This window comes from Cajanus cajan, chromosome 11 (assembly GCF_000230855.2).
Source record: "Cajanus cajan strain Asha chromosome 11, NIPB_CcT2T_4, whole genome shotgun sequence".
Lineage (NCBI taxonomy): Eukaryota > Viridiplantae > Streptophyta > Magnoliopsida > Fabales > Fabaceae > Cajanus > Cajanus cajan.
In genome coordinates this window covers 43,492,676-43,518,473 of record NC_138527.1, presented here as the reverse complement: position 1 = coordinate 43,518,473, position 25,798 = coordinate 43,492,676, and the positions used below count along the sequence as shown (strand labels likewise).

At 31.7% G+C, this 25,798-nt stretch overlaps 2 protein-coding genes across 5 annotated transcripts in view; both read left to right on the top strand.

The window, feature by feature from the left end:
• Positions 1–9,909, top strand: part of LOC109801296 (transcription factor jumonji (jmjC) domain-containing protein) — a 34,352-nt gene extending 24,443 nt beyond the window's left edge. The window contains exons 15-33 of the mRNA XM_083066851.1: positions 10–217; positions 334–398; positions 564–622; positions 712–843; positions 937–1,087; positions 1,177–1,512; positions 2,159–2,332; positions 3,121–3,182; positions 3,595–3,673; positions 4,191–4,340; positions 4,420–4,553; positions 7,092–7,209; positions 7,315–7,388; positions 8,136–8,280; positions 8,367–8,516; positions 8,682–8,777; positions 8,855–8,950; positions 9,052–9,239; positions 9,550–9,909. Coding sequence (XP_082922977.1) covers positions 10–217; positions 334–398; positions 564–622; positions 712–843; positions 937–1,087; positions 1,177–1,512; positions 2,159–2,332; positions 3,121–3,182; positions 3,595–3,673; positions 4,191–4,340; positions 4,420–4,553; positions 7,092–7,209; positions 7,315–7,388; positions 8,136–8,280; positions 8,367–8,516; positions 8,682–8,777; positions 8,855–8,950; positions 9,052–9,239; positions 9,550–9,805 — 2,673 coding nt within the window. The 3' untranslated portion in view covers positions 9,806–9,909. The remainder of the gene's footprint in view (positions 1–9; positions 218–333; positions 399–563; positions 623–711; positions 844–936; positions 1,088–1,176; positions 1,513–2,158; positions 2,333–3,120; positions 3,183–3,594; positions 3,674–4,190; positions 4,341–4,419; positions 4,554–7,091; positions 7,210–7,314; positions 7,389–8,135; positions 8,281–8,366; positions 8,517–8,681; positions 8,778–8,854; positions 8,951–9,051; positions 9,240–9,549) is intronic.
• Positions 9,910–16,429: 6,520 nt separating this feature from the next.
• Positions 16,430–19,656, top strand: LOC109800870 (Polynucleotidyl transferase, ribonuclease H-like superfamily protein). Of its 4 annotated transcripts, none has more exons than XM_020361783.3 (9): positions 16,430–16,563; positions 16,641–16,794; positions 16,895–16,952; positions 17,182–17,250; positions 17,333–17,428; positions 17,849–17,941; positions 18,511–18,598; positions 18,716–18,775; positions 19,386–19,656. In XM_020361783.3, the coding sequence occupies exons 2-7, from the start codon at positions 16,646–16,648 to the stop codon at positions 18,559–18,561; spliced, it is 516 nt and encodes a 171-aa protein (XP_020217372.1). In that variant the 5' UTR covers positions 16,430–16,563; positions 16,641–16,645; the 3' UTR covers positions 18,562–18,598; positions 18,716–18,775; positions 19,386–19,656. The 4 variants fall into 4 exon arrangements, with proteins under 4 accessions (XP_020217372.1, XP_020217371.1, XP_020217370.1 ...); XM_020361782.3 differs by having other exon boundaries at positions 19,298–19,656; XM_020361781.3 differs by lacking the exon at positions 18,511–18,598.
• The last annotated feature ends 6,142 nt before the right edge of the window (positions 19,657–25,798 follow it).

Here is a 25,798-nt window from a genome sequence, read left to right as displayed (position 1 = left end):
ACCTTGCAGAATGTTGGTTTGCTGCTTAAGGAATGGGGCACTTTTGCAGTTGATGTAGCAGAGCTGAAGCTTTTAAGGCAATATCATTCAGATGCTGTTTCATGGGTTTCCCACTTTAATGATGTTTTAGGGAGAGTTCACACACTGGAAGATCAACATAATGCAGTTGATGAATTGAGGAGCATTTTTGAACAAGGTTTATCTTTGAAAATTCAAGGTATTGACAAATATCTCATCTTTACGAGAGTTAAGAATTTTTTCCTCCAAAAACCATGCATTTGTTTATTTTCTTGTTAATTTACACTGCCCCAAGGTTTGATTTATATTTTTCAGTTGATGAGTTACCATTAGTTGAGATTGAGCTGAAGAAGGCTAATTGTCGGGAAAGGGCTGTGAAGGTAAGTCATTATTTTTTTTCATACTAAAGCTGTTCTTTCATCTCTCTCGGCCTTGCTTAAATATTAAAAAATAAGGTTTAGTATGCAGGGGCTAATCAACTTTGTCATATTACATGCTCGGACAATTCTTGTAACAATTAAAATTTATATGTGAAATTGGTACAGGCACATGATTTGAAGATGCCTTTGGATTTCATTCAGCAACTGTTGAAGGAGGCCACTATGTAATTTTTAACTCCTTTCCTCATCTGAACTGGCCCATCATTGGGTTTTTATTTATTTCAACCATTTGCTTTTGTTATTGGTTCTTCAGGCTTCAAATTGAGGGAGAGAAACAATTTGTCAATTTATCTCATGTGCTTGCTGTTGCGATGCCTTGGGAGGAAAGGGCTAGAGAGATGCTTTCACATGAAGCTTCTATTTCGGACTTTGAGGACATGATCAGGTTCAACAATGCTTGAGATATTTATTTTATGTTTATAACTTCAGCAAGGTTATTTTGGCTGATGATAACTTCTGCTTTTGGCTTCTTTTACAGAGCTTCTGAAAATATATTTGTTATTCTTCCTTCACTTAATGATGTCAAAGATGCATTATCAGAAGCTAATTCCTGGTTACGGAATTCAAAGCCATATTTAGTCTCTTCTCTGTGTGCTTCAAATTGTGTGCGGAAAGTTGAGGACTTGCAGGTTCATGTTTTGTTCTTTTTGTTTTGTGGTTTTACATTTGTTGAAAACATGATTGCTATGAATATGACAATTTGATTTTCTACTTTTAGATGTTGGTTTCTCAATCAAAGCATCTTAAAGTATCTTTGGAAGAAAGAGGGTCACTTGCATTAATTTTGAAGGACTGCAGAATGTGGGAGTATAAAGCATGTTCTCTATTAGATGATGCTTGGTGCTTATTTGAACTGGATGACTTTCTAAATGAAATAAACAATGGTTTAATATGTAAAGTGGATGATTTGATTGCACGAATCCAATATGCCATAACATCTGGTGTATCACTTGGTTTTGACTTCAATGAGATTTCAAAACTCCAAGCATGTTGTTCTACACTGCAATGGTGCAAAAGGGCCCTGTCCTTCTGCAATTGCTCTCCTTCTTTAGAGGTTACTATTTCTATCTACTTGCATTTTCTGTTGGAGTGATGCATTTTCTCAAATGTCTTTTCTTGACTTCATTTGACATAAGCGTATGCCTCGTTACTCCACCCATCCTTTCAGTGTTTGACTGCTGCCTTTATCATATACATTCTTCTTCCAAATATACCCTTGCCACTACACAATTTTAAGTGTCCTCCTAATTGGTTCATTTTGGCAAAATTTTAAGAGTATGGTATTAACTCGATCTCTTGTCACTGGTTATATAGCCTCATTAATCTGGATGTCTTATAGTATACCTGGTTTTATGCTCATATCATATCATTATTTTCTTGTTGCCATTCAATTACAAATGAATAACTGTGCTGTGTTGCTACGATCTCAATTTTTCTTTACATGGTTCATTGCTTAATAATTTTTTTCACCTTAAAGACTTTTCTTAATAAATTACACATGACCTTTTTGATGGATTTCACTAAGGATATGTTCAGGAATTGAGCATCTTTGCTCTATTTAATTTCTGTATTTTTCCAGTGGTTATCCTTGTAACTTTTTCCTCTGCGTTTTATTGAAATTCTTTTTTTTTTAATCGAAAAAAAATAAATAATGGTTCTTCTTGGCACTTACTGATGAAGGATGCTTGCTTATAATGTAGGACGTTTTGGAGGTTGCAGAAGGTCTTTCTCATTCATCTCTTTCTGGTGCTCTGTTGAAAGTATTGATTGATGGATTTGAATGGCTTAGAAAAGCATTAGAGGCAGTTTCTGGACCTCGCAATTCTAGAAGATGCAAATTGACTGACGTACAAGATATTATTACCGATTATCAGGTACTAGGTTATATTATTTTCTTTGTTTTATTTTTTTTATTTTAACAATTGATTATCCTTCTTGTTTTGTTTGATATATTAAATAAAGTGGGTAAATGCTTGTTTTGTGCAAATTTTAAAATTATAAAAAAAAAAATGAAAAGGGTTAGAATGCAACAGTAAAACTAAGCGAGTATCCTTCATATGTATTTACCCTTTTTTAGTAGAAAAAAGAAATAGTATAGTGAATGAGGATTTGAAATATTTCAAAAGGAGAATGTGTGGTTTTAGTTTTTAAGTTGGTTTTGGATAAAGCTTACAATCAAATCAGGTGTTGGGACTTGGGATTTTCTTAGATTAAGTTTTTGATGGAAAAGAACTGCGAGGAAAATGGAGGTGTATTTCTGGTTATCAACTCTGATTTTTCCTTGGCTTGATTCTTGTTGAGATCCTTTGATTTGTTAGGCCTCTATGTGCTGCTCCTTGATAATTAGATTTCTCTTATTTAAATTTATTTGTCTACCGGGCCCTTTATCATATTTTTTTTCCCAAATTTCAATGGGTGCTAGTGGTTTTGCATTATAACAAGCTAACAACATGTCAACTTATCAATCATATGTCAGAGTTAATATTATCAGAGACTTTTTGTTTACTCCTTTTTCACCTAACTAGCATGTGTACCTGTGCGAAGCATTGAATACTCGGGAGAAGTTATATTATTAAAATAAATCAGTTTATTATAGCTCACTTGAAGATATGCTTCAATTTTTTTGGCACATTCAGCTTACATTTACAACTTCTTTCTGCAGACTATTAATATGACCTTTACAGCAGTAAATTGTCAACTTGAAGATGCCATTGGAAAACATAAGTATGTCTTATTTGTTGGTTGTTGAATTAAGATTATATTTTTTTGTTGGTTTGATTTGTTTAGTCTTTTGAATGGCGATTTACCCTTCTTTTGCTGTTCTTTTTATGTTGGTCTCTTCTATTATTGTAACTTGTAAGGTCTTCCTTTTTCATTAACATTTCAATTAAATTTATAGATATTTAGGTTTTACACTTTTGAATTTTTTTTCTATGATTTTATTTGCCATTTTCAAATTGATTCTATGCCTTGTAATATTGCTTTCTGAACTGCATCTATCTCCCTTCCTGCATCATCTAATGTATTGCTTAATCATGTAGGACACTGTTGACTGAGTGAATGAAGACTTGCCATTCCAATTATTTGTGTTTAAATTTTTTATGTGCTTAGTTATTTGTATTTTATTTCTGTTTAGGTTGTGGAAAGAGCAAGTGCATCAATTTTTTGGTCTAAGTTCTAGAGATCGATCTTGGTCTTCAATATTGCAGCTCAAGGTAAATTTTCTGGATGTATAGTAGGTGACCTTTATGTATGTGACTATTGATCAACTGATTGACTTAGGCTGCCTTACACAGCTATGATTCTTTTTCTGTATGACTTTGTTGCTGTGCCATTTGAAAAAACATTACTAGTCAATGTGGTAAGGCTTTTTCTTGTATTTTCTTCAAATTGTTAGTGAGGTGGTTTACTTTCTTCATTTTCTCTCACTGTAGTTTACTTTTAAAGCCTTCAAGTTTGTTTTGATTTCATTAATAACTTGTCCCTTGTATTTTACAGAACCTCTCTGTTTAAGCATTTTCTTTCAATTGTTTTAATTTTGTTTATATTCTTGAGATCGAAGGAATATCAAGCTTATTCATTCGTCAGTGACTTAGTTGTGATTATCGTTATTGAAAAAGTGAAAGCTTTCACAATTATTTGCTTTATTGGTTTGTTTTATCATATTAGGACTTGACATTTGACATATCACTGATCACTTGCATAACCCTGATATTATTTGCTTACATTCAGGTACATGGAGATACCATTGCCTTCAGTTGCCCCGAACTGGATTTGGTTTTATCTGAAGTTGAGAAGGTGGAAAACTGGAAGAAAAGATGCATGGATAAACTAGGAACACTAGTCCAAAATGGAAAGTCGCCACTTCATGCACTGGAGAAGGTTTTGATTTTAAATTATTTTCCTTCGTATAACCCATTTGCATATTACATATACTCAGGTCCTAGCTTGACATTTTCAGATAAAACAGACTCTGGATAGATCGTTGTTTATACATGAAAAATTGCAAGATCTGAAGGAACAACACCTATGTATCTGCTGCTTTGTTGATTCTGAAGATCAGGAATTTCTTACTTGTTCCACTTGTATGGACTGGTAAAGTAATCTTTGCCTTGTTTCTAAAAATAGCAGTTCCATAGCTCTGAAAAATAAATCAGGCAATAGCTTATAATCTTCATGTAAGTGGTTGCTTCTATTATTCCAGTCACTTTGTAAATGTTAGAATATATGAAAATATCTTATCATATCTTTTAGATTATAATCTAGGACTTGCTTCCCTGATTAGCTAGGATTATGATTAGTATATATATGGGTTAACAACGCTATAGGTTTTATCTACATATGACCACATCTAAAGTTAATCAGGGAACAATTCTAAAAGTAGTATATATATGTGTCCAATGATCTTTTTTCTTTAATTCATGTAGTCGTCTAACCTGCCCAAGTTCATCCTTTTCTTTTCTTCAATGCTTCTACAGTTGCAATCAAGTACTTTTTATTTTCAGCAGTCTAAAATGGTTCTTCATCCACCATCTACTGCTGTTCAGTGAGTTTCTGGCTGGAAATCCCTCAGATCTGGATTGCCTGTTCCTGCTGGCTCCAACACAAGTGGTTTTAGGTCCATCAAACCTTCCATCCACACAGAATAGTGTTACTGCTATTGCTGAGTTTCCTCTCTCTGCTGGTTTCCACTGTTTTGTCTTTTGTGTGTGCCGTCTCTGTCGACATTTTTTTTCATATGCAATCATACCATGAGTCATCCAACCTAATTTGGCCCATCTTTTTGTTTGCCATGAAAGCCTCTCACTATCGTTTGGTCACCAAATTTTGTCACATGACCTATACCATTCTACTTGTGTTCATTTGGAGTATCCTGCTATGTCTTTGGCCTCCAAAGATATTGAATTTCTTCCCTATCCACAAGAAAATTTGAAGTACAACAAAAAAGCCTTATGCCACTGTGTGGTTGGCAACATGGATCTCTGATAAGAACCCCATAATGTATCTCAAATTCAGCATTTGTTGGTCTCCATCAATCTCACAACCATTTGGCTATTTTTAAGACCAAAGTTTCAACAATGTTATTTTCCATGAGATCTTTCTTGACCACTTCTTCCAACTTCCTTATTGGCCATCCTGTCCTCCCCTTTACAGGACTAATAACCACAAGCCATTGTAGTAAGCATGGATTTTTCTTATTTGAGTATTCTTAGAATTTTGGCTTAAGACCTAATTCAATAAGATGAGCACTGACCAAGCTTTATGAGGGATACATTAGTCATATCTCTAATCGACATGGAATCTCAACACACTTGATCACGCCTAGTAATGAACATCTAGAGCATAGACAGATACATATGACCCAATAATGGATCTAGGATAGGCTTTGATACTGCACCTTAGTATGTATCAAATGCTCCCAAGGAGTATATTAGCCATATTTCTAGTTAATGTGGGATCTCAACAAGTATCTTTAAATTTTGCATCTTGGTGAGATTCATTTTGCATTAGTGACAGCAATTGCAATTAATGCATCAAGCTCAACTACAAAGAAAGGATTCTAATCAATCTCATGATTTGTTCGCTCCATTCACTTATTTATGTGTCCAATGATTGTTTGGCTTCTTTTGGTACCTGGCTTGTATTCTAGTCTATCATGGGAGATGCTAGTTTTGAGGGGGAGAAAGGTGGAAGGGGCTCAGCCATATCTTTTGTCCCAGACACCATTTGGCACATGCTCTAGCCCCAGGGCAGTCCAAGGAATCATCCTTGGCCTGATGGTTGTCTGATCTGGATCCTCTCCAGCCCTCTCCATCTCTCTTTTAACTCTACTTTTCTCTTATTTCTATATCATCTATTTTATTTTTGTTTTTTTTATGTATTTGTTTTGGCTGGAGAGGCCGGAGATGCAGGAGGGGGTCCTCATTCAATGGTTGTCCCAAAGATTCAGCCAAACAATCCCAAAGTATCACCCTGGTCCTGGATGTCGATATCCTAGTTGATTTGACATCGACCTTTGTATAAGTTTTAGTCCGTGATGCAGTTTGGCCCTGACTTTTGTCCCAATTGTGGTTTGATCCCAATCTCTCCAATGTCTTCGTACCAAAGTTTCTTTAACAATCTTTTCTGTCTTTAGAGGAGCCCATATATTGTTGGAAAGAAGAAATGTTGGAATATATGAAAATATTGTATTATATCTTAAAATATCTCAAATTATCATCTGGGATTTGTTTTCCTGTTTCCACTTTATTTCTTAAAATTAGTTACGGTATTTCCTTATCTTGTCATGATTTGTTTCCCTAATTAGCTAGGATTATGATTTTAGTATAAATTGGGGTTCATGCTATTGGTTCTATCAACATGTCAAACACATCATTACATTGTAGTACATGTAATATCAATTAATGTTTCATTCTCTTTTGTCTCTCTTGCTCCATCCCAAAACCACAGAATTTCAACAGTAAAGAATAATAAGATTGAATTCTACTCTTTACAATTTTAGTTTTCTGATTAAGGAAACAATTGCCATTTGGTCTGAAACCAATTTCATTGTTGGTTCTGTTCTTTTATTTCGTTATTAAGAATTTATATTGATTTATTTGTTCTGTGTATCAATATCTTTCTTATGGACAGCTATCATTTGCGGTGTGTTGGACTAACAGAGAAAGACGTACAAATTGGAAACTACACGTGCCCCTATTGTGAAATTTTGAGGGGTGATTTCCATTATCAGAATGGAGGTGCCCTCCTGGTAGGGTATTATGTCATTTTAGCAGTAGTCAACTAGTGTGTGCTTGTGCCTCTCATTTTCAGAAACTCATTTGCCTACCTTTTTTTTTTTTTTTGCTTTTTGCAGAGGTTTAGAAAGAAGCGAATTGAATTGAAAGTTCTTACTGAACTCATGTCTGATGCTGAACATTTCTGTTTATGGTAATCTGGTTCATATTAAATTTTTATGTACAGAATGTATAAATGACCTCAATTTTCTTCCATAAGATTTATTGCTCTCATGAACCCTTAATTTAAATGTAACATGCTAAGACTGGCAAACCATTAGTTTAATTTCCATTTTTAGTCAGAAGTAGAAATACCTGTAAGTGTTGTATCATTTTTCCAAGCATTGGCGCTGGTCATCATCCATTAATGTCATTTATGTACCATGTCTTGTGTTGTCTATAAAATCTTAACATAAAAGAGAAGAAAAAAAAAAGAGCAGAAACAGTTCGCATGACAACATTCATTTTGGATCATATTAGAGTGAGCTCTTCAAACTGCCACTCATGAAATTACATACATTTCTGCAGTTTCTTTCATGGTTTTCTCTTTTTTTCTATATTGTCCAGTGGATAGTGTTCTATAAGGGTCATGGACTTCATCTTTGTTCGAAGATGTAAATAGTGTTTAGGTTCATGATATATATAGCCTAACAAAATCATGTAATTACTGTAATATGACAAGTGTGTTTATGTTTATAGCCTCAACAAAATCATGTAATTACTGTAAATATGTTAAGTGTGTTTATGTTTTTTGGTCTATAATTGAAGTGTGCTGTGCGTTTGGACAGATGGACTCCATCGTCTGTCTCTTGTTTTCTTTACCTTTAACAGTCTTCATTGTAGATTTATGAACATTGCTAAAAATTGTAATTCATCTGTTTTGTGTATCTTTTATGTGCAGGATTGATGAAAGAGATCTTTTGAGTCAACTTGTTGAGAAAGCCCTTTCATGCAAATCTTGCTTGAGAGAAATTGTGAAATTTGCATCAGCTAATGTTGACGAAGATATTAGTGTTGTCTCTGAAAAATTGGCCACTGCTGTCAAGGCATGTATAGATTCATATATGTCTATTTATTGTATTATTTCACGTACAGTTGTTACAATTGAGTTAATTTTGCTTATTGAATTTAGGCTAGCAAAGTGGCTGTTGTCTATGATCAGAATGATACTCGTGACCTTGAGATGGCTTTAGCAAAAAACTTTTGGAAAACTCAAGTGAATAGATTGTTAAATGGTGTACCTAAGCCCACTATCCAACAAATTCAGAAGCATCTGAAGGAGGTATGTACAGTTGGCTAGGTTTATTTGTTTTTGTGGGTGCATTGCAAAATCAAGATAAATTTGTTCCTTATTTATTTCAAGTGCTTATTCACTTCTCTCTTTTTGTAAAATTTATTGCCGATGCAAACAACTATGAACCTACTGAAATGTCTAAGTGTGTGACAGGGACTGGCTATGGACATATCACCTGAAGATCATTATATGTTGAAACTTACAAATGTGAATTGCTTGGGTTCGCAATGGGCAGAACTAGCCAAAAAGGTTCTGATTTTGTTGGGTAATTCCTCCATGTCCTTCTTTGCTCATGCTGGCTTTTAATATTTAAATATTGTGAACAGGTGGCAACCGATTCTGGGGCACTCAGCCTGGATAAAGTTTTTGAAATTATAGTGGAAGGTGAAAACTTGCCGGTTGATGTGAACGAGGAACTAAGGGTAAGAGATTATCATTTCTGTATTATTAAAATCAAGAGATTGTTATTTGCATCATGATTTTGGTATGATTCTAATGAAGTATTGATTTTTTATCACAACAGATATTAAGGGCACGATGCATGCTTTATTGCATTTGTCGAAAGCCCTTTGATCCACAAAGGATGATTGCATGTTATCATTGTAATGAGTGGTATCACTTTGATTGCATGAAATTGCCATGCACAAGAGAGATCTACATTTGTCCCGCATGTAACCCGTGTACAGAAGGAATTCCTTCAAACCATGACAGGTCAGTTTATCATATGCATCTCTAATTAGTTTGAGAGTAGCTTTGTATATTGGCTTAGGGGTGTGTTTTGCTTGAGATTATCAAAATGTTACCTTTTAGGCTTTTAGCCAGCCATTTCAAAGGATAATTAGTTGAGGTCCAGATTACCAGCAGAAAAGCACGTTCTGTTGCATCATTATAGGAATTAGAAACATTTCTTAATAAAATTTGTTAGGTTTATGCTGGCTGAAATCTAGTATTTATGCCTGAGGCTGTTATTTCATCTATTTATTTATTGGTATTTTTAGTTAGTATCTGTTATGCTTTGCAGATTAACTAGTGGTAAATTTGAGGAGCCTAAAACCCCATCTCCCAGGCATTCAAACCCTAGAAAGAAACAGAAGAGAGACGTACCCAGTCTCACTTGCAACATGTTCGCAACCAGGAATGAAGATAGTGAGTTTAGGTATTCGGGTGGGATAGAATGTCTAAGGTGGCAAAATCGAAAGCCTTTCAGAAGAGCAGTTAAGAAACGTGTTGAACTTCGAAGTATTTCTCCATTTCTATGCATACAACGATTTAACTAAACATAGTAGACAGTCATTGGTCATTAAATTGATTCAATTGATTTTTATGATGTCATCTCAGCCATTTTTAATCCACCTTTAATGAGAAATTTAAATTTTTGATTTGTTGTCGTTTTCTTGTCACCATTTATCTTAATAAGGATAAAGATGGAGTGAATTAACGGTAGAAAGCATAAGTTTTATACAGCTGAAATAAGTGGGTAGGTTTTGATAGAATTGAGTTAGTTTCTATGGTGGAAATTAATTGAAACAGACAAACAGTGGTAAGGATCATTCATCCATGATCCATATCAGTTGTAAACCATACATATCTAATTTGGTTAAGGTTATGTAATCATAAACTATTATGGATGGCAAATTTGCTGATTTTTATGATAATTATCATAAATATTTGATCAATGATGATTTCTGAATGGTGGATAATGTAAGTTTTCTTTATACCGAATATATAGAAATTAGATTATTCTATCTGAAGGTCCTTTTCAAAACTATCGTTTATAAATGTAAACTTAGGATTTTTTAACAATGGTTTCTAAGATGACACCTATATTGACAGCGTTAGTCAATAAGATAACATTGGCCTCTTCCAAGATGGAGGTTAATATAATTTATGATAATTAAAGTTGGAGTTTAACAGATTTTGTTTAAAATAATACACTAGAAAATTTAGGTGTTAAACATTAGATGTGTAAGCGGGTATGGGTAACTTGTGAACTCGAATTGATCTAAGTCATTCTAATGAGTTCCGAACATCGAAAAAAATTAATCTGAACTTATTGGATTGATTTGGATTAGTTCAGGTTCGTGGGTTACTCATACTTGCTTAAATTAATTTATATATTAATTAAATGAAATATTAAATGATTTTTAATTTTTTTAAAGTTTGCAAATTCGATCTATGTATTAAAAATTTTAAATTTAATTGTTGGATCGTTGAAATTTGATGTAAAATATGAGTTATTAAATAGAGTAAATTTAGGTAGACTTAGTCTTTAGAATAAATGAATATATGTTACATGACTTTTTTTAGTTTTTTTTTCTTGTCTCTTTTGTTATTTTTAACCTTTACATCCATTTGATGCACTTAATGCCGTACACGCTCTGTTTCTTTATACAAATTATCATTTATCAAAACTTGATTATATTTATTAACCGTGATGAGTTTGGTGCACTTTAATGTATATACCCACTATAAATACATTATAGGATCTCTCGATTAATAAGTATCTCATTCTTTGTACATCTCTCATTCTTTTGAACAAAGTGACTTACAACAACAGGTAAAAACTATCAGACTTTTTGAACGTAGAAAATTGAAAAGAATTCCACTCAAAACGCAAGCAAGAAAATTGGGGTTTATAAATTAAATTTTTTTATTTTAATCTAATAAATTAAATTACGTTTTTTTTAAAAAAAATTATATAGTCAATCACTTTTAACCGTACAAATTTATCATAAATTAAAAATATTGACATAGTAGAACGTATTCTCCTTTGGATTATATAAAAAGAATTTACAACTACAACAACATATGTTATTTGAAAGTGTATGACAAAACGTATTTGTATACATTTCATTTATACAAAAATATATCAATTCATATATTAGGGATTGGATTCTACGAGCTTCATTCAATCTTTAGAATATTGATTAAGTTTCAAAATACTCGTGCAAATGTTATATAATAGTCACATTAATTTTCAAAAGTAACCATTAATGATTATTTAAGTTCTTCAGTGTACTAATTTATTTTAATGTATTAAAAAAAGGGAGAGAAAAAACTGATAGCAATTATGATAGAATTGTATGCTTAGTTGTGTTAGGTATTTAAAAGAATTATATTAACATATATCTATTTATACGTCATTATTATTATATAAACAAAATCTTATATTATAATGGTTTAACATTATAGTTATACTTTTTAAGTTGTTGGCAGTGTTAGTGCCACTTTTTTTTCCTTCTTCTTCTTTTTAAACTTTTTCTCCTTCTCTTTACCTCTTCTTCATCTTTCCTTATTATTTTTTAGCCCAATTTTTGACCTACATTAAAACTAAATTTTATCACATTAAAACTAAATTTCACACATTTTAAGTTTAAAATGAAAAAGTGCATCAAATTAGTAAGACAAATTTTTTTTTGAAGAAAATTAATAGATGAATGATCTTGGAAGATCTTGACTTCTATTAAAGTAATAATTACAATTATATTTTTCACATCTCCGACAACAATGAATACATTCAGTTCATCAACATATGACCCGGACAAAGTATTATCAATCCTATCCCTTTTAAAAAATCAAAACAAACCACATAATAAGAGATTTTTAGAATTTTATGTTCAATACATAACAACAAAGAAAATATTGGAATTGAATTCTACACCCCATTCTCTAGTTAAATGATATTCATATTTATCTTGTTCCAAGTATGTGTATCATGCTCTCTTTGAGTTCCCACATCGGTCAATAGTCTAATACATCTAATTAAACTAAATATCCAATATTCAATATGATACATAGGTAAATTTGTAAAGTTTATTGTTCAATAAACTTTGAAAAAGACATGTAAACTTACCTATTAAATAATCGATGTCAACATTACCAACAATAATATCAAAAATAGTAGTAAAATTGTAGGTTATCGTAGGGAATGAATCATTATTGACCAATGCTACCTTAGTTGAATACAGGAAATTGGTTTTGTGATTATAGTGGCAAGTTTTATATATATCCTTATTTTTATCAACAAAAAAAATATTGGACATACTATACAAAACTCTTCTTCAAATCTTTTCGAAACTTGAAGATGGGTGTCCTTCTTATAAAACCATGAATTTTATCCCCCTAAAATGATAAATAAAGATTAAATAAAAAAACTATAAATTTATCAATTATAAATACAATAAAAATTTATGCAAAAAATGTATTGGGTAAATATAATCACCTTTGAGCAACACCATTCCAAAGAAACTAGTAATCTTTGGCCTCCAAAATCACGAACCATCCAAAGTCAAACCACCCTTACCATGATTTTGCAGTTTTCTTTCTTGGGAGAAATTTCAACAACAGAGTTGAAGTTGAAGTTTGTAGCCATAACGTAAGTAAACACTATCAGAAGGAAATCAAAAGGGAAAACTACACCAGACAGAGTTAGGGTTTCATGCAATACACATGATTTTGTCGAGTTATATACAGGGATTTATTTGGTTTTCATTTGAATCCAATTCAAATTCAAATTTCAAAAACAAAAATGAGGTTACCCAAGACCGATGATTTGTGTATATATTTCGTGTTTCTTTTTTCCTTTTATTGATTAGAAGAATTTAAACAACAAAATTTTCTTTTGGTTTTGCATAAGTGAAGAACAACACAACAACACATTATCATCGATGATTGAAAAGTCGAGAAATGTTTTCACTTCCGTGAATGAATGATTTCTGTACTAGTAAACACCCCCCTCAGCTAGATCCTAGGCTGAAGGGTACCTTCGGCCTGACAAGAGGCCGAGAGAAGCTCCTCAACCGACAAGTCTTCATCCAAACCAAACACCCTTTCGGCCAGGACAACAGCCGAAAGGTAACTAACCCCCTCCTCGACCGAACGAATGGTCGAATACCTATCCCGCAAGGAAAGATAAAGGACTATTCCGAAAATGGGCAAGAGAGCATCAAGGGAAAACGTTTGAGTCACTCCTTTGGCCTTGAATGAAACCGAATACCCCTCGGTTTCAAACGTGACCGAAGACCCCCTCGGCTTCGAATGTTACCAAAGACCCCTTCAGCTTCGAGCTCGACCGAACTCCCCTTCGACCTTGAGGAAGGCCGAACACCTAAGCAGATGAAAATAACCGAATACCCCTTCGGCCAAAAGTTTGGCTGAAAACTCAAAAGAGTGTAAACCCACATAGGAAAAAGGTAAGTTAGGTTATCTATTACACAGTGCTTATCACACCTAATTAAGAAAGATCAAGCCTAATCGAACGATTACCCATCTCCCAAGATAGAAGGCCCACCAGGCCCAAACACGTCACTATAAATACACAGGTGATGGGACATAAAGCAGGTATGATTTATCTCATATAAAAGTCTTTATTGCTCTATACCGAATACTTACTTGAGCGTTGGAGTGCTTTTGCAGGTACTCTCTCCACCCTTTGGAGATAGTATTCGGTCGGTACCGAAGACTTAGAAGACCGCGAAAAAGAAGCGACAAGATGAGTGTTTCTAAATAGGAATAATTTCAGCTTTGTGTGTAAAGAAACTGTGTGAGGAAACATAAAATTGACCTTATGTGCAGAGTTTTAACAGTGAACAAATTCAGGGAAAGAGACAAAAGAATGGAGATGTTTGCAGTAGGTTGAAAAACCTTCTGCCCACTTGTGAAACTATTTTAATTCGTAAGGAGGTAAATTTTTTTATGGTTGAAATATCTAAAATCAATGGGCCAGAATTTTTTGTTTGGAGAATGTGACCTTTTATTGGGCCCAAAAAATTTTAAAAGACCACGTCGAAGGATTATTTCTTTTTTTGGTTACAATTTAAAAGTTTTGTAGAAAGTTTGATAACTTCCTTTGTTCACACGTATTCAAATTTTCTGTTTCTATCCCCTAAAATTGTTTATATTATGAATTACGAAAAATATTGTTATATTATCTATATCAATAATAAAAGAGATTCTCTTCTTTAGTGTTTATAATTTATATATCTATTTTACCTTTAGAAGTTATTAAAAAAACTGTTATAAATATTAAAACAATAAAAATTAACAAAAAATTTATGATTTTCTCATTTTTTTTAAGAAGGGAAGGGATGGCTTTTTTGCTACTAGTATTAAGAGAATGTCTCTAAAATATGATTTATGAGTGTAATTATTAACGAATTAATCACCTGTATATTATTAGTGTAAAGTTTTTTTTATACTGGTAATTAATTATATTTTTTAATTGTGTCAAGCGTGTGGTTTAGCGATAGGGGTTAATCCACGTTTAAGCAAGGTTAGGGGTTCGAATCCTACCTTGTGTATGCAGTCGCGTTAAATCTTGGGGTCAGCTATCTTACCTTTTGAGATGTCCATTAATCATTGTTATTGACGGTGGATACTTCAAGGACGAACCAATAAAAAAAATAAACACATTTACTTTTAATAATAATATAGTAAAATTAAAATATATAATTAATTTTCGGTGTAAAATAACTTAGGCTAAAAACCTATTTTGGTCCCTTATAATCTTTTTTTGTTTCAATGTAGTCCAACTTTTATTTTAGGTCTCAATTTGGTCCCAAACTAATTAATGTGTTTCAATTTAGTCCCAAATTAATTAATTGGTTTCAATGTGGGACTTCCGTCCAAATTGCTTTAACGGTGTTAACTTTTAGCCACGTGGACGCCACGTAGATGCATACGTGGATGCCACGTGGATGAGAATTTTTTTGAAAACACCTGGACCCAGAACGGCCCGTTCTGAAATCGGAACGGGCCGTTCTGGGTGCACTTTTGGTGTGTTAACTTTGCATCCGGAACGGCCCGTTCCAGGTGCAAAATTAACACACCGAAAATGCAACCAGAACGGCCCGTTTCGGTTTCAGAACGGCCCGTTCCGATTTTATTTTATATTTTTATATAAAAAATATTAATAATTTTATAAAATATATATTATTAATTATATTATTATATCTAATAAAATAAATATATTAATATTTTTTTATGTTTTATTTTATTATGTTTATCTTATTAATTTTTATCATTTTATTCTTTTAATCTTAAATAAGTTGCAAAAAAATTATAAAGTGATATTTAAATATTTCTTCAAACAGAAAGAGAAAAGAAAAAATTATTATATCAATAATTATTATTAATATATTATTAATATATTTTTATATTTTTATAAAAATATATTAATATATATTAAGTTATATTTATCAAATTATTAGTTTATTTATAAATATAGTAAAAATATTATTGATATTAATTTATCAGTAATATTAAAATACTAATAATATATAAATTTTATTTATTTATTAATAATATATATATATATATATATTAAAATTTTAAAATTATTAAATTTTTAATGAAAAAGACTAAAATTGCACAATTATGATATTTGAGAGATTAAAATTGTTCAATTAAAAATTGTGAGATTAAAATTACACAACTATAATTTTTTAAGGACTGAAATTACTCAATTAAAACTTTAGAGATCAAAATTGCATAATTAAAATATCAAAAATACAATTAAGTAAGAATATTTTATTCACAGTTTTGGAACGGGCCGTTCTGAATGCAGAACGGGGAGGTCTGGTTGTCAGAACGGCCTGTTCTGCTTCACTGATGGTGTTTTAATTTTGCAACCAGAACGGCCCGTTCCGATTTCAGAACGGGCCGTTCCGGTTCAGGTGTTTTCAAGAAAAATTCTCATCCACGTGAATGCCACGTATGCATCTACGTGGCATCCACGTGGCTAAAAGTTAACTCCGTTTAAATAATTTAGACGGAAATCCCACATTGAAACCAATTAATTAATTTGGGACTAAATTGATACCAATTAATTAATTTGGGACCAAATTGAGACCTAAAATAAAAGTTGGACTACATTGAAACAAAAAAAATTATAAGGGACCAAAATAGGTTTTTACGCAATAACTTATTTAGCGTATATTAATTAACAAGACGCTATATGATGGGTGAATAGAACATAACTCGACCTCGTTGTTGAGTGCGACGCCGGTGCTGTACCGAACGAAGAGATCTTCAACAGGTTTCTTTTATCTCATCCATTAAAATGCCCTACATTAGGTTTCAAATTTTCATAGCCAGGGTTTTATTTATGCGCAGATGAAATGAGGTACATAAAGCCCTTGCAATTGTTTCGTGATTTGATGAATACAACCCAAAACCAACGCGGAAGGTTGCTTGGTTTGGATGTCGGGGATAAATATGTTGGCCTTGCTCTTTCTGACTTTGATAACAAAATTGCTTCACCTTTCAGGTACGCTACTCATACGCAAAATAATACTTTATTGTTTTCTCTCTCTCTTTTTCTTCTGTAAATAACGAATACGCTTGCTCTGTTATGTTTAATGCCTCAGCGTTCTCGTCAGGAAGAAGACAAATATTTGTTTAATGGCTTCTGATTTTGAGAGTCTGGTGAGCTTCTTCCGCCCTTTCCATCCAATTTAAACTTATATTTGTAAAATATGTTACTTGAGTTGAGGCTCTTACCTTGAATGTAACCAATCATCACCAGTGTTGCTGCTTGAGGGGAAAAAAAGATGAAGCTGTTTTCAGTTTGCTTTCTTATTCATGTCTGTACTAGTAGTGATTTGAACCGTGTACTCCCAAGCATGTTATGATGACTTCAGCTGTTTTTATGCAGATCTCTAAATATTCCTTAAAGGGCTTTGTTATTGGCATCCCTTTTGACAAACATCGGCTGTCTGCTGATGTGAGTTTCATTTCTTTGACCATCCATGTACCATGTATTGCTGTTTTTTTCTGTACTCAATACGTTTTTCTACTTTTGTCAGGCTGTGCAAGTGAAGCTCTTCATTGATCTCCTCTGTAGAACAAAAATGCTTGAAGGTGTAAAGTATACATATTGGAATGAGTGCTTCACGTCAAAGGTGAATTAACTTGATTTCTTTTATGAAACTTTGTGAATTTAAATCTTTCTCGTGTCAGATTTTCCAACATGACTACAACCTTTCTCTTGTTGGCGACTACCTCTGCCAACAGAGTTAAATATCTATGAAGTGTGAACTAAGTATTGTATATTGAATTTAAATATGAATATTGCTTTATGGCAGAAGAAGATTTACATGAATCTGTACAAACTAATGTGATTAAATATAAGTGGAGAAAGATTAACTTAATGAATGAAAGAAAATTGAGAAACTGGATTGAAATTGCATGCCACATTGTTTGTAAAGTTTTCTTTTCGAACTATGTGGTAATTCCTGTGTATATTGAAAGAAAACTTATCTGATTCAGCTAAACAAACTCAAAATAATGAGACAAAATCTGAAGTTAAATTTGTTTTGCAGAATGTGGAATTGCTGCTAAAGCCTTTGAACTTAAATCATCCATCTCTGTCCAAGACTATGCTAGACAAGTTTGCTGCAGTAGGAATACTTCAGGTGAGTTCTATGGCCTGCTTCTTGACAGTTGACATAATGTACCATTCTGCTGTTATACTTCTCTTCTCATGTTAGTCCTTTTAGTAAAGACAATGTGTTTTCTTCATTTGCAATTGTACTGAAAGCATAATAAGAATCCATTAAACCAGTGAGGCCTCAAATTGATGTGTGCATTTTTTTTTCTGAAGTAGGAAATCGTTTTTTTTTTTTTCAATTCTTTATAAGGAATATGTATGACAATGAGAGCCTTGAACTGATTAATAAGTGATTTCCATCTCTGCGATTATTGGGTGACATCATCTACTAGGGCCATCTGAGACTATTTATGTACTGCTACACCAGTATTTTCTGTCTGGTTTTCATGGTTCTGTTAGGAATTAGATTCAATTGAAAAATAGAATTTGTTGAAGGACACAATTGATCGAATAGACCCTCTTATATTTGTAAGGGACTCGGAGATTTAATCCGAACTATGTTAACATTGTTTATATTTGTTTGCATTTTAGGTTGTATGTTGAGCTAGGTAATTCAGTTTAGTTTACATCTACTTATATGTTGGTATTTTCTAGGGGTACCTGGATTTTGTCAACAGGAAAACGAAGCTGATAGAAAAGGATTAAGGCGCTTTTAATAAAGTTACTTTTCAAGCCTGCTAATGTTAGTCTCAATTTTTTTTCTTCTTTTTGTCTTTATATGATTGCTACTTCTCAAAAATAGTCACTTGCTATGGTGATTCTTTTCCTTTTTACTCTTATGTACCTTTTCTCTTTTTAGGTTTCTCTTTTCTGCAGGTGTTGGCATGCATTAAAAATCACTGGAACCTCTAAATTAAAGGTAGGTTGGTGGACAGTATAATATAATGGATTTTATATTTTCCTATATTTGCATTCTCTATTCTATAGCTTAGATGGAATTAATCATGTTATCTTTCAGTCTGATTAGGGTTAGTTTACAACCTTAATAAAAAAGTTAAGTGGGGGGAGTTAGTAAATGCTTCATTATGATTTGATAAGAAGAGCTGTACCTTCTCTACTATTCCAGTTGTAATTATAAGCAGAGGTTACTAATACAATCTGTACAGACTTTTAAGTTTTACCTAAAAATTGAGAACAAAACTGTTAACGGCACAACTTATTGGGTTTAATTAGTTGCATTTTTCTTGCACTAAACACTAAAATCGTTTGTGTAATTCAATGTTTTGTGCGATTGATTGAATTGAGAGTAAAAGTAAAAACACGTTTTCTTTCATTCTTGTGATTGTCTTTGGGCATGATGGATATTTTCAGAGATACTTGTACTTTTAACTTTCAACACTGTTCACTGGAATCACCTTTTTTTTGTGTGGCTACATTGAAGGTATTATAAGCACCAGAGTAGGTGAAGGGAAAATTGACTGAATGGGAGATCAAACTACTAACAGCAACAACATTTTCATCTTTTGTAGACTTGACCTGGTGTCAGTTGAGATGCAAGCTCTGTTCTGGCTAGATTCATTTAATTCAATTGTAGATTGAAGACTTTGGTAAAACTATTAGGGACATGTGAGAAATTATCGCATTATGTATATGATTTTGTAGAAGAAAGAAAAGAAGAGGCAGAAAATACTCTCGATTTTAATTGATTCATTGAAATAGACTATCAGAAAAATTCTATAAGAGCAGATGAGCAGGCATCCAATTATTTCATCAATGGAACTGTTCGTTCTTTTTTTACAACTCCATTATGCTAAAATGTCTTGGGAAAATTTTCTCAAGTTAAACTCGATGCCTTGTTCCTTGTAATTCCCCTTTAAGCGCTCGATATCAAACCACAATCTCACTTTGCTGAAATGATCGTCAACAAGAATATTAATGCCATAACCATCAAGAGTTTCTAGACTATGTTTTTTTTTTGTTGCATTCTGGATTTTAACGTGTAACCATTGGTGTAAAACTCGCATAACGTGTGACCTATGCGGACGGGAACTATGGAAAGGAACTCCAAGCAGTGCGAGTCCTTAAAGCCGTGCAATTTTTGAAGAAAAAAAGAATACACTCTAATGTATGACACTCATGGCATCATTTAACAAAAGGAAGCAAGTTAAGGGGTGTTATTTGTCCAAATTTGGATGAATTGATCATGTATAACATCCTTTGTTAAGAAATTGGCATATAAATTAACGTTTTAGAGGATATGTTTAAAGATAACAATCTAGTTTAAAGAAGTAGATGTTGAATCTTTTTTATAAGCGTGTAATATAGATGAAAAATGCCATTTTTTCTTGTCAACTTTAAGGTCATAAAAAAATCTGATTTATAAATAAGGTTGTGAATATCATAGTGTCAAACTTTTTTAAATTCATAAAAAAATATCTAACAATTCCTTTTTGAGATTGGTAGAGATTTCACAGTAGTCTAAAAAACTTGAAATTACTTGTCTACTTTGATTATAAATTATATCTCCAAACCCATCACCTACCGGGTTTCCTAGTGAGCTACCACCAATGCTTAATTTGACGACTAGAAAAATTGGTAGTTCTCATTTAACTATTCTAACTTTTCTTGTTTTCAAGGTTTCGTAGAGTATTATTAATATCTATAAAGATAGTTCAAATTTGATTGATGATTTTTTACATCTCAGTTGATATTTTCAAAGATGGTTGTGTTCCTTATTTTCCATATTATCCAACATGTAACTGCAAATATTATAGTTGTTGCATTGTGAGGATTATAAAGAAGTCACTTGTGCAAGTTCATATTATAGAAGTTATTGTTTTGGTCCAACTTTAAGTGTTGCCTAAGCATAACTACAATCTCTAAACACATATGTTGAAGACTTTTGTCCATTGTTGCACTAGTTATAAGAAAAATCCATAAACAAATGTTTAAAGACTAAAAATGTTGGTGAGTAGGTTACCAATTACCATGTAAGATAAGTCATAAAAAGTGAAGGATATTATCTGATAATTTAAATTTTCAAACCCAAAACCAGTTTGTCAAAGAGATAGGCGATGATTTCTCGAAATAGATCCATTTGATGGTAGAGTTTGATAAGTAGATATCATTCAAAGAATGACTCCAAATGATGGTATTCTCCACCTCTTCATTTAACATGTGGTTCATGAGTTCCTTTTTGGCTTCATCAAGAATCTTGTTAACCAAAATATTAATGTTTTGAGACCCATGATTGTATAAGTCATAAACATGAAGAAAAGTGCCTTGAATATGCACAAAAGGGGCAAGATGATAAAGATAACCATTGTCCAACCATTTATCATACAAAAGAGACACATTTTCATTTTCCAACCGAGTTTTGAAATCAAGTTTGAGATAATATGTGGTTAATTATTATATCATTTAGCTGTAAAAGAAATTATCATTTAACTTTTAATTGAATAATATTTTTGTAAAGCACAAAAGTAGTTGTTGTAGTTATTATTCAATGATAAGCTTTTTGGATTTTTTTTATTAAATACTAAGACTTTTAAGAATAATTATCTCTCATTTAATTTTCTTAATTGCTTATATCTTTTAATTAATCATTTAATATTTTTTAAATAAATTATTGAATATTTAATAATAAAATTGTATTAAAATATATACTATTGAGTTAATATATGATTTATGTCCCTACAAATATAACTTTATTTAGTTTGTTTGTATTTTATTTTATTTACTTAAATCCTGACATATCTAAGTTGTTTAGTGTTGAAATCAATGACATGACTATTATAAAAAAAAATATTATAATAATAAATTATATTTTAAATTAAGATAATTAAATTATTTTTTATGAGGATAATTTAATAATTAATGTATTTATTATTTTATTTTTGTAATTTTTTTAAAAAAATTTATAGTTTTTAATATTAGTTTTTCTTTTCAATTCACTGATTTACTTTTAACAAAGTCCTCTTAAAAAAAAACACAATTTATTAAGACACTTATAATATAATTTTACAAATTCAATCTAAGATTCAAAAGTAAGCTCCATGTTTTATTTGCACGCAATTTTTTCATGCTAAGCCCAAATAAAAAAAAAAGGCCTAAATTTAATTTATTTCAAAATTTAAAAGTCCAAGTTCAATAATTCATCAATTAGGAGTGTTTGTAAATTGGATTAAATTGATTTTGAAGGAGAAAAATAAATGATTAATTTCTTTAATTTTATTAATTAATTATTCAATTAATTTAGTTTAAAAATTTAATTAAATCTAATCCGATCCAATCTAAATATATTTCGATTTGGATTAGATAGATTTTTAATTTTTTAAACATAGTTATAATATTTTTATGGGTCAAAAAAGTTACAATATTTTTATGAAAAAAATAACTATTAATATCATTAACTAATTAATTAATAATAATAATAATAATAATATAAGTCCTAATATACAAAATGACAGATTGAGATAATCTATTAATATTCAATAACATTATAAAATCACTAATTTGAAAAAAAATAAGTAAATCATTAGATTTTTAAGCACCCGATAGTTAATACATTGTTTACCACAACATAGAATATCAAATAAAATCAAAAAAGGTAATAGTTGGATATATACATATATATATATATAGAGAGAGAGAGAGAGAGAGCGAGGGAGAGAGAGAGAAATTGTTCGATTTGGTCTTCATTGGAATCAAAAATCAATCCAATCCATTTTTTTTAAAAGTTTTTTTAGTTTTTGATTTTCAATATTTTTGGTTTGATTTATGCGGTTCACATTGGATTAAATTGGTTATGAACACCTCTATCATCAATACAAGTTCAAGTTGAACCAATCACAAGGCTAATTTAAGTTGTAAGCTACACCATACCATCATAAAAAATCCGTATTGAATTAACACCTACGAAATAAGGAGTAATTCTAATGAGAATTCAATTTATAAAGTTATTTGCAAAATAAACTCAAACTAGATCATGATGGAATCAAGTTAAAAAGACCTATATTTCACTTGTACTCAAAGTTTAAAGATCAAATCTTACATTTCTTTGAGTGAGATTTGAGCTAGGTTAATTATAGGTTTGATGTGAAACTTGAGCTACAATTGGTTAAGGAAAAAAGTCTAAACTAAATTTAAACTTAAACATTATGGTCTAAGTTTAATGAAAACTTGATTTGTAAAGACTTTTGGAGGCAAAACTCACTAAAAGGTCTAAATTTATTCCATACTCAAAATTTAAAGCTTAAGGTCTACATTTCATTATAAGATAGGGTTTTGGCTCATGATGGACAATTTGATTTTTTTTTTACCACGTTCAAACAAATAAAAACAAGAGAAAAAGAAATTTGAGTGGCAGGTGGAAAAAGGTGGAGAAAAATATAAAAAGGATGAAGTATCTTGTTAATTGTAAAACTAAAACTATAATTTGTTTTTCTAGTTCCAAAAGTGAATTTAAATGATTTTAAATTCATTTAAAAACCAATTTAACCTTGTCATTTAATTAAAAAATTTAAATAATTATATTGAATGATGATGTTTTTATAAACCATTCTTTAATGAAAGTATTTTTAGTTGATTTTATTTTACAAGAGAGTTTTTAGGGATATTGTTTTTATCTATTTTTATATAATGACTATTAGGGGGAAAAGGTACTTTCTGTTTCTCTATGTTTATTTTTTAAGAGTTTTAGGAGAATATGGTTGTGAAAAAAAGATTAAGATTTGAAAAATGAGAATGAGTGGGTTTTTCTTTTTATTCACCATGGAGAAAGTAATTTTTAAAATTACAAAGTATATGAAAAAGTAAAAGTGTCTAATATAAATAAAAATTAAAAGGTAGTTACTAAAATATGTTTCTCCCTTATAATATGCATATATACTTTTTTTTTGTACAAACAAAATTAATTTATTTCATATAAATTTTATAAATGTTGGTGTAAGATACATGGAGTTATGTAAGTATAGGTGTTAAGACCAGTAGTGAATTTTGAACCCTTTGTCAATTTAAGGGTAACTTAATTTGTTTGTCTTTGGATTAAGTTAACCTTACACTTGTGTAAACTACTAAAAAATGTTTTACATTTTTTTTATGATACCCCCATATTCGAAAGATTTTGCAATGTTCTTGGAGATGTTGGTCATGGAACATGAACTATGTGTTTCGAAGATAAACATTGCTAAGATTAAGGTTATTGATCCAACAAAGTGCTTCCATCAAGCTTATTGCCTCACCTATGTGCAAAGTAGGGGAAAATGGAAAGTTGCTAGTTTTAGCTTCCACAAAAGTGTTGTAATGATCGCTTATGCACATCCAAATACTTATAGATCTGTTTGAGGAAAAAAAAAACCTTACACCTATGTTGCACTTGAAAGATCTTTGATCAGGAGGTTCCCATTCTGCATGACAGGTGAGAGGAGCGACCCGCATGGATGGTTTTTTGAAGTTACATGCCTGAGACCATGTAGTAAAATATTATTTTGCTCTTAATGTTATTATTGGTACTCCACTCTGTATTATTCCAAAATTTAGCATTTCTACCCTCTAAATACTCTAAAGCACTATGACGAATTTTGAAGATTGACTTTCATCCCAATCATGAAGTACCTTGAAAACCAACTCCTTCATGCTATTTACTTTGGAAAGTAAGTTATTCAAGTTGTCTTTGAAGTAGGTAGATTGCCAACACTAATGAGTAAATGTACACCCCGTGAAGAGAAGCCATGCATTTTCTAAATGAGTGTCACAAAACGTGCACATGAAAGGACATTGAATTCCTTTTGCCTAAAGTCTTGATCTAGTGGGAATGCAATATTTGCACAGGCACCAAACAAAAGCTTTCACTTTCTGGAGAGCAATGATTTTCCACAAGTCTTCCCAAATTCCTTCTTCTTTTAGGTGCTTAATGTCCATGATATGATTGATCCATATAGCCCTGATATGATGATCTTACTAAATATTCACCAAAATTGTTCCATTCACAAACCATTTCCTCCTCTTTATTAAGGCTCAAAATAGGAGAATGGTAGCTTGATTCTCTATCTTCAAGGTTGATAAGGGTGTATATTAGGTCAACATTCCAACAACCAATTTCCCTGTTAATGAGGTCACAAACCTTGAGCTCTTGTAAATTTGATAGTTTTTTTGGTTGGGTGCATTTGTTGTTTGTAGATTTTCTTAACACGGGTCGTTCCAAACAAATACATTCATACCTGTTCCAATTTCCCAACAAGATCCTTATTTTACTAGGTGTTGGGCATTCCACTCACTTCTCCATTCACAGCTGGGGTTGTGGCCAATGGTTACAGTCAAAAAGTCATCGTGTGGATAGTACCTACCTTTGAAGATCTAACTTATGAGGGATTTGGGGATAGTTGCAAGACACCACAATTGTTTTCCAAATAGAGCAAGGTTGAAGGTTGCTAAGCTCCCAAACCCTAGGTCTTTAAAAGATTTTTTCATAACCAAATTTTTTTCCAACAAAGTCATTTAATACCTTTATTATGTACCATATTAGAACCCCACCAATGTGAGTTTAGTATTTTCTCAATCTCATCACCTATTGACCGAGGGATCAAGAATACACTCATCACATGCATAGGGATAACTTGGAGAATCGCTTTGATCATGACTTCTTTTCCTAGTTTTGAAAGGGTTTTCTTGTTCCAAGACTGTATTTTCTTCCTTAAGCGATTTTTGATGAAGGAGATACCTCTTTTTTGTCATCCAATCAATGAAGGTAGTTCCAAGTACAACCCAAATTTGTTGCATTCTTTAACACCAATGGTGCTTATTGTGACTTGACGGGTGGATTGGGGAGTGTTCTTACTAAAAAGATCTTAAATTTCTTGTGGTTTATAGCTAGTCTCGAAAGTCTTTAATATGTTAGCAATATTGTTTGATTCTTTATGACCAACTTTGAAAAACATGAAGC

Excerpts from the sequence above, each read along its gene's own strand:
- LOC109800870 (XM_020361780.3), top strand. The coding sequence starts at position 16,646 with ATGAGGTACATAAAGCCCTTGCAATTGTTTCGTGATTTGATGAATACA. Across the intron at positions 17,251-17,332 it reads AACATCGGCTGTCTGCTGAT|GCTGTGCAAGTGAAGCTCTT; the intron begins GTGAGTTTCATT and ends TACTTTTGTCAG. Across the intron at positions 17,429-17,848 it reads ATGAGTGCTTCACGTCAAAG|AATGTGGAATTGCTGCTAAA; the intron begins GTGAATTAACTT and ends TTTGTTTTGCAG.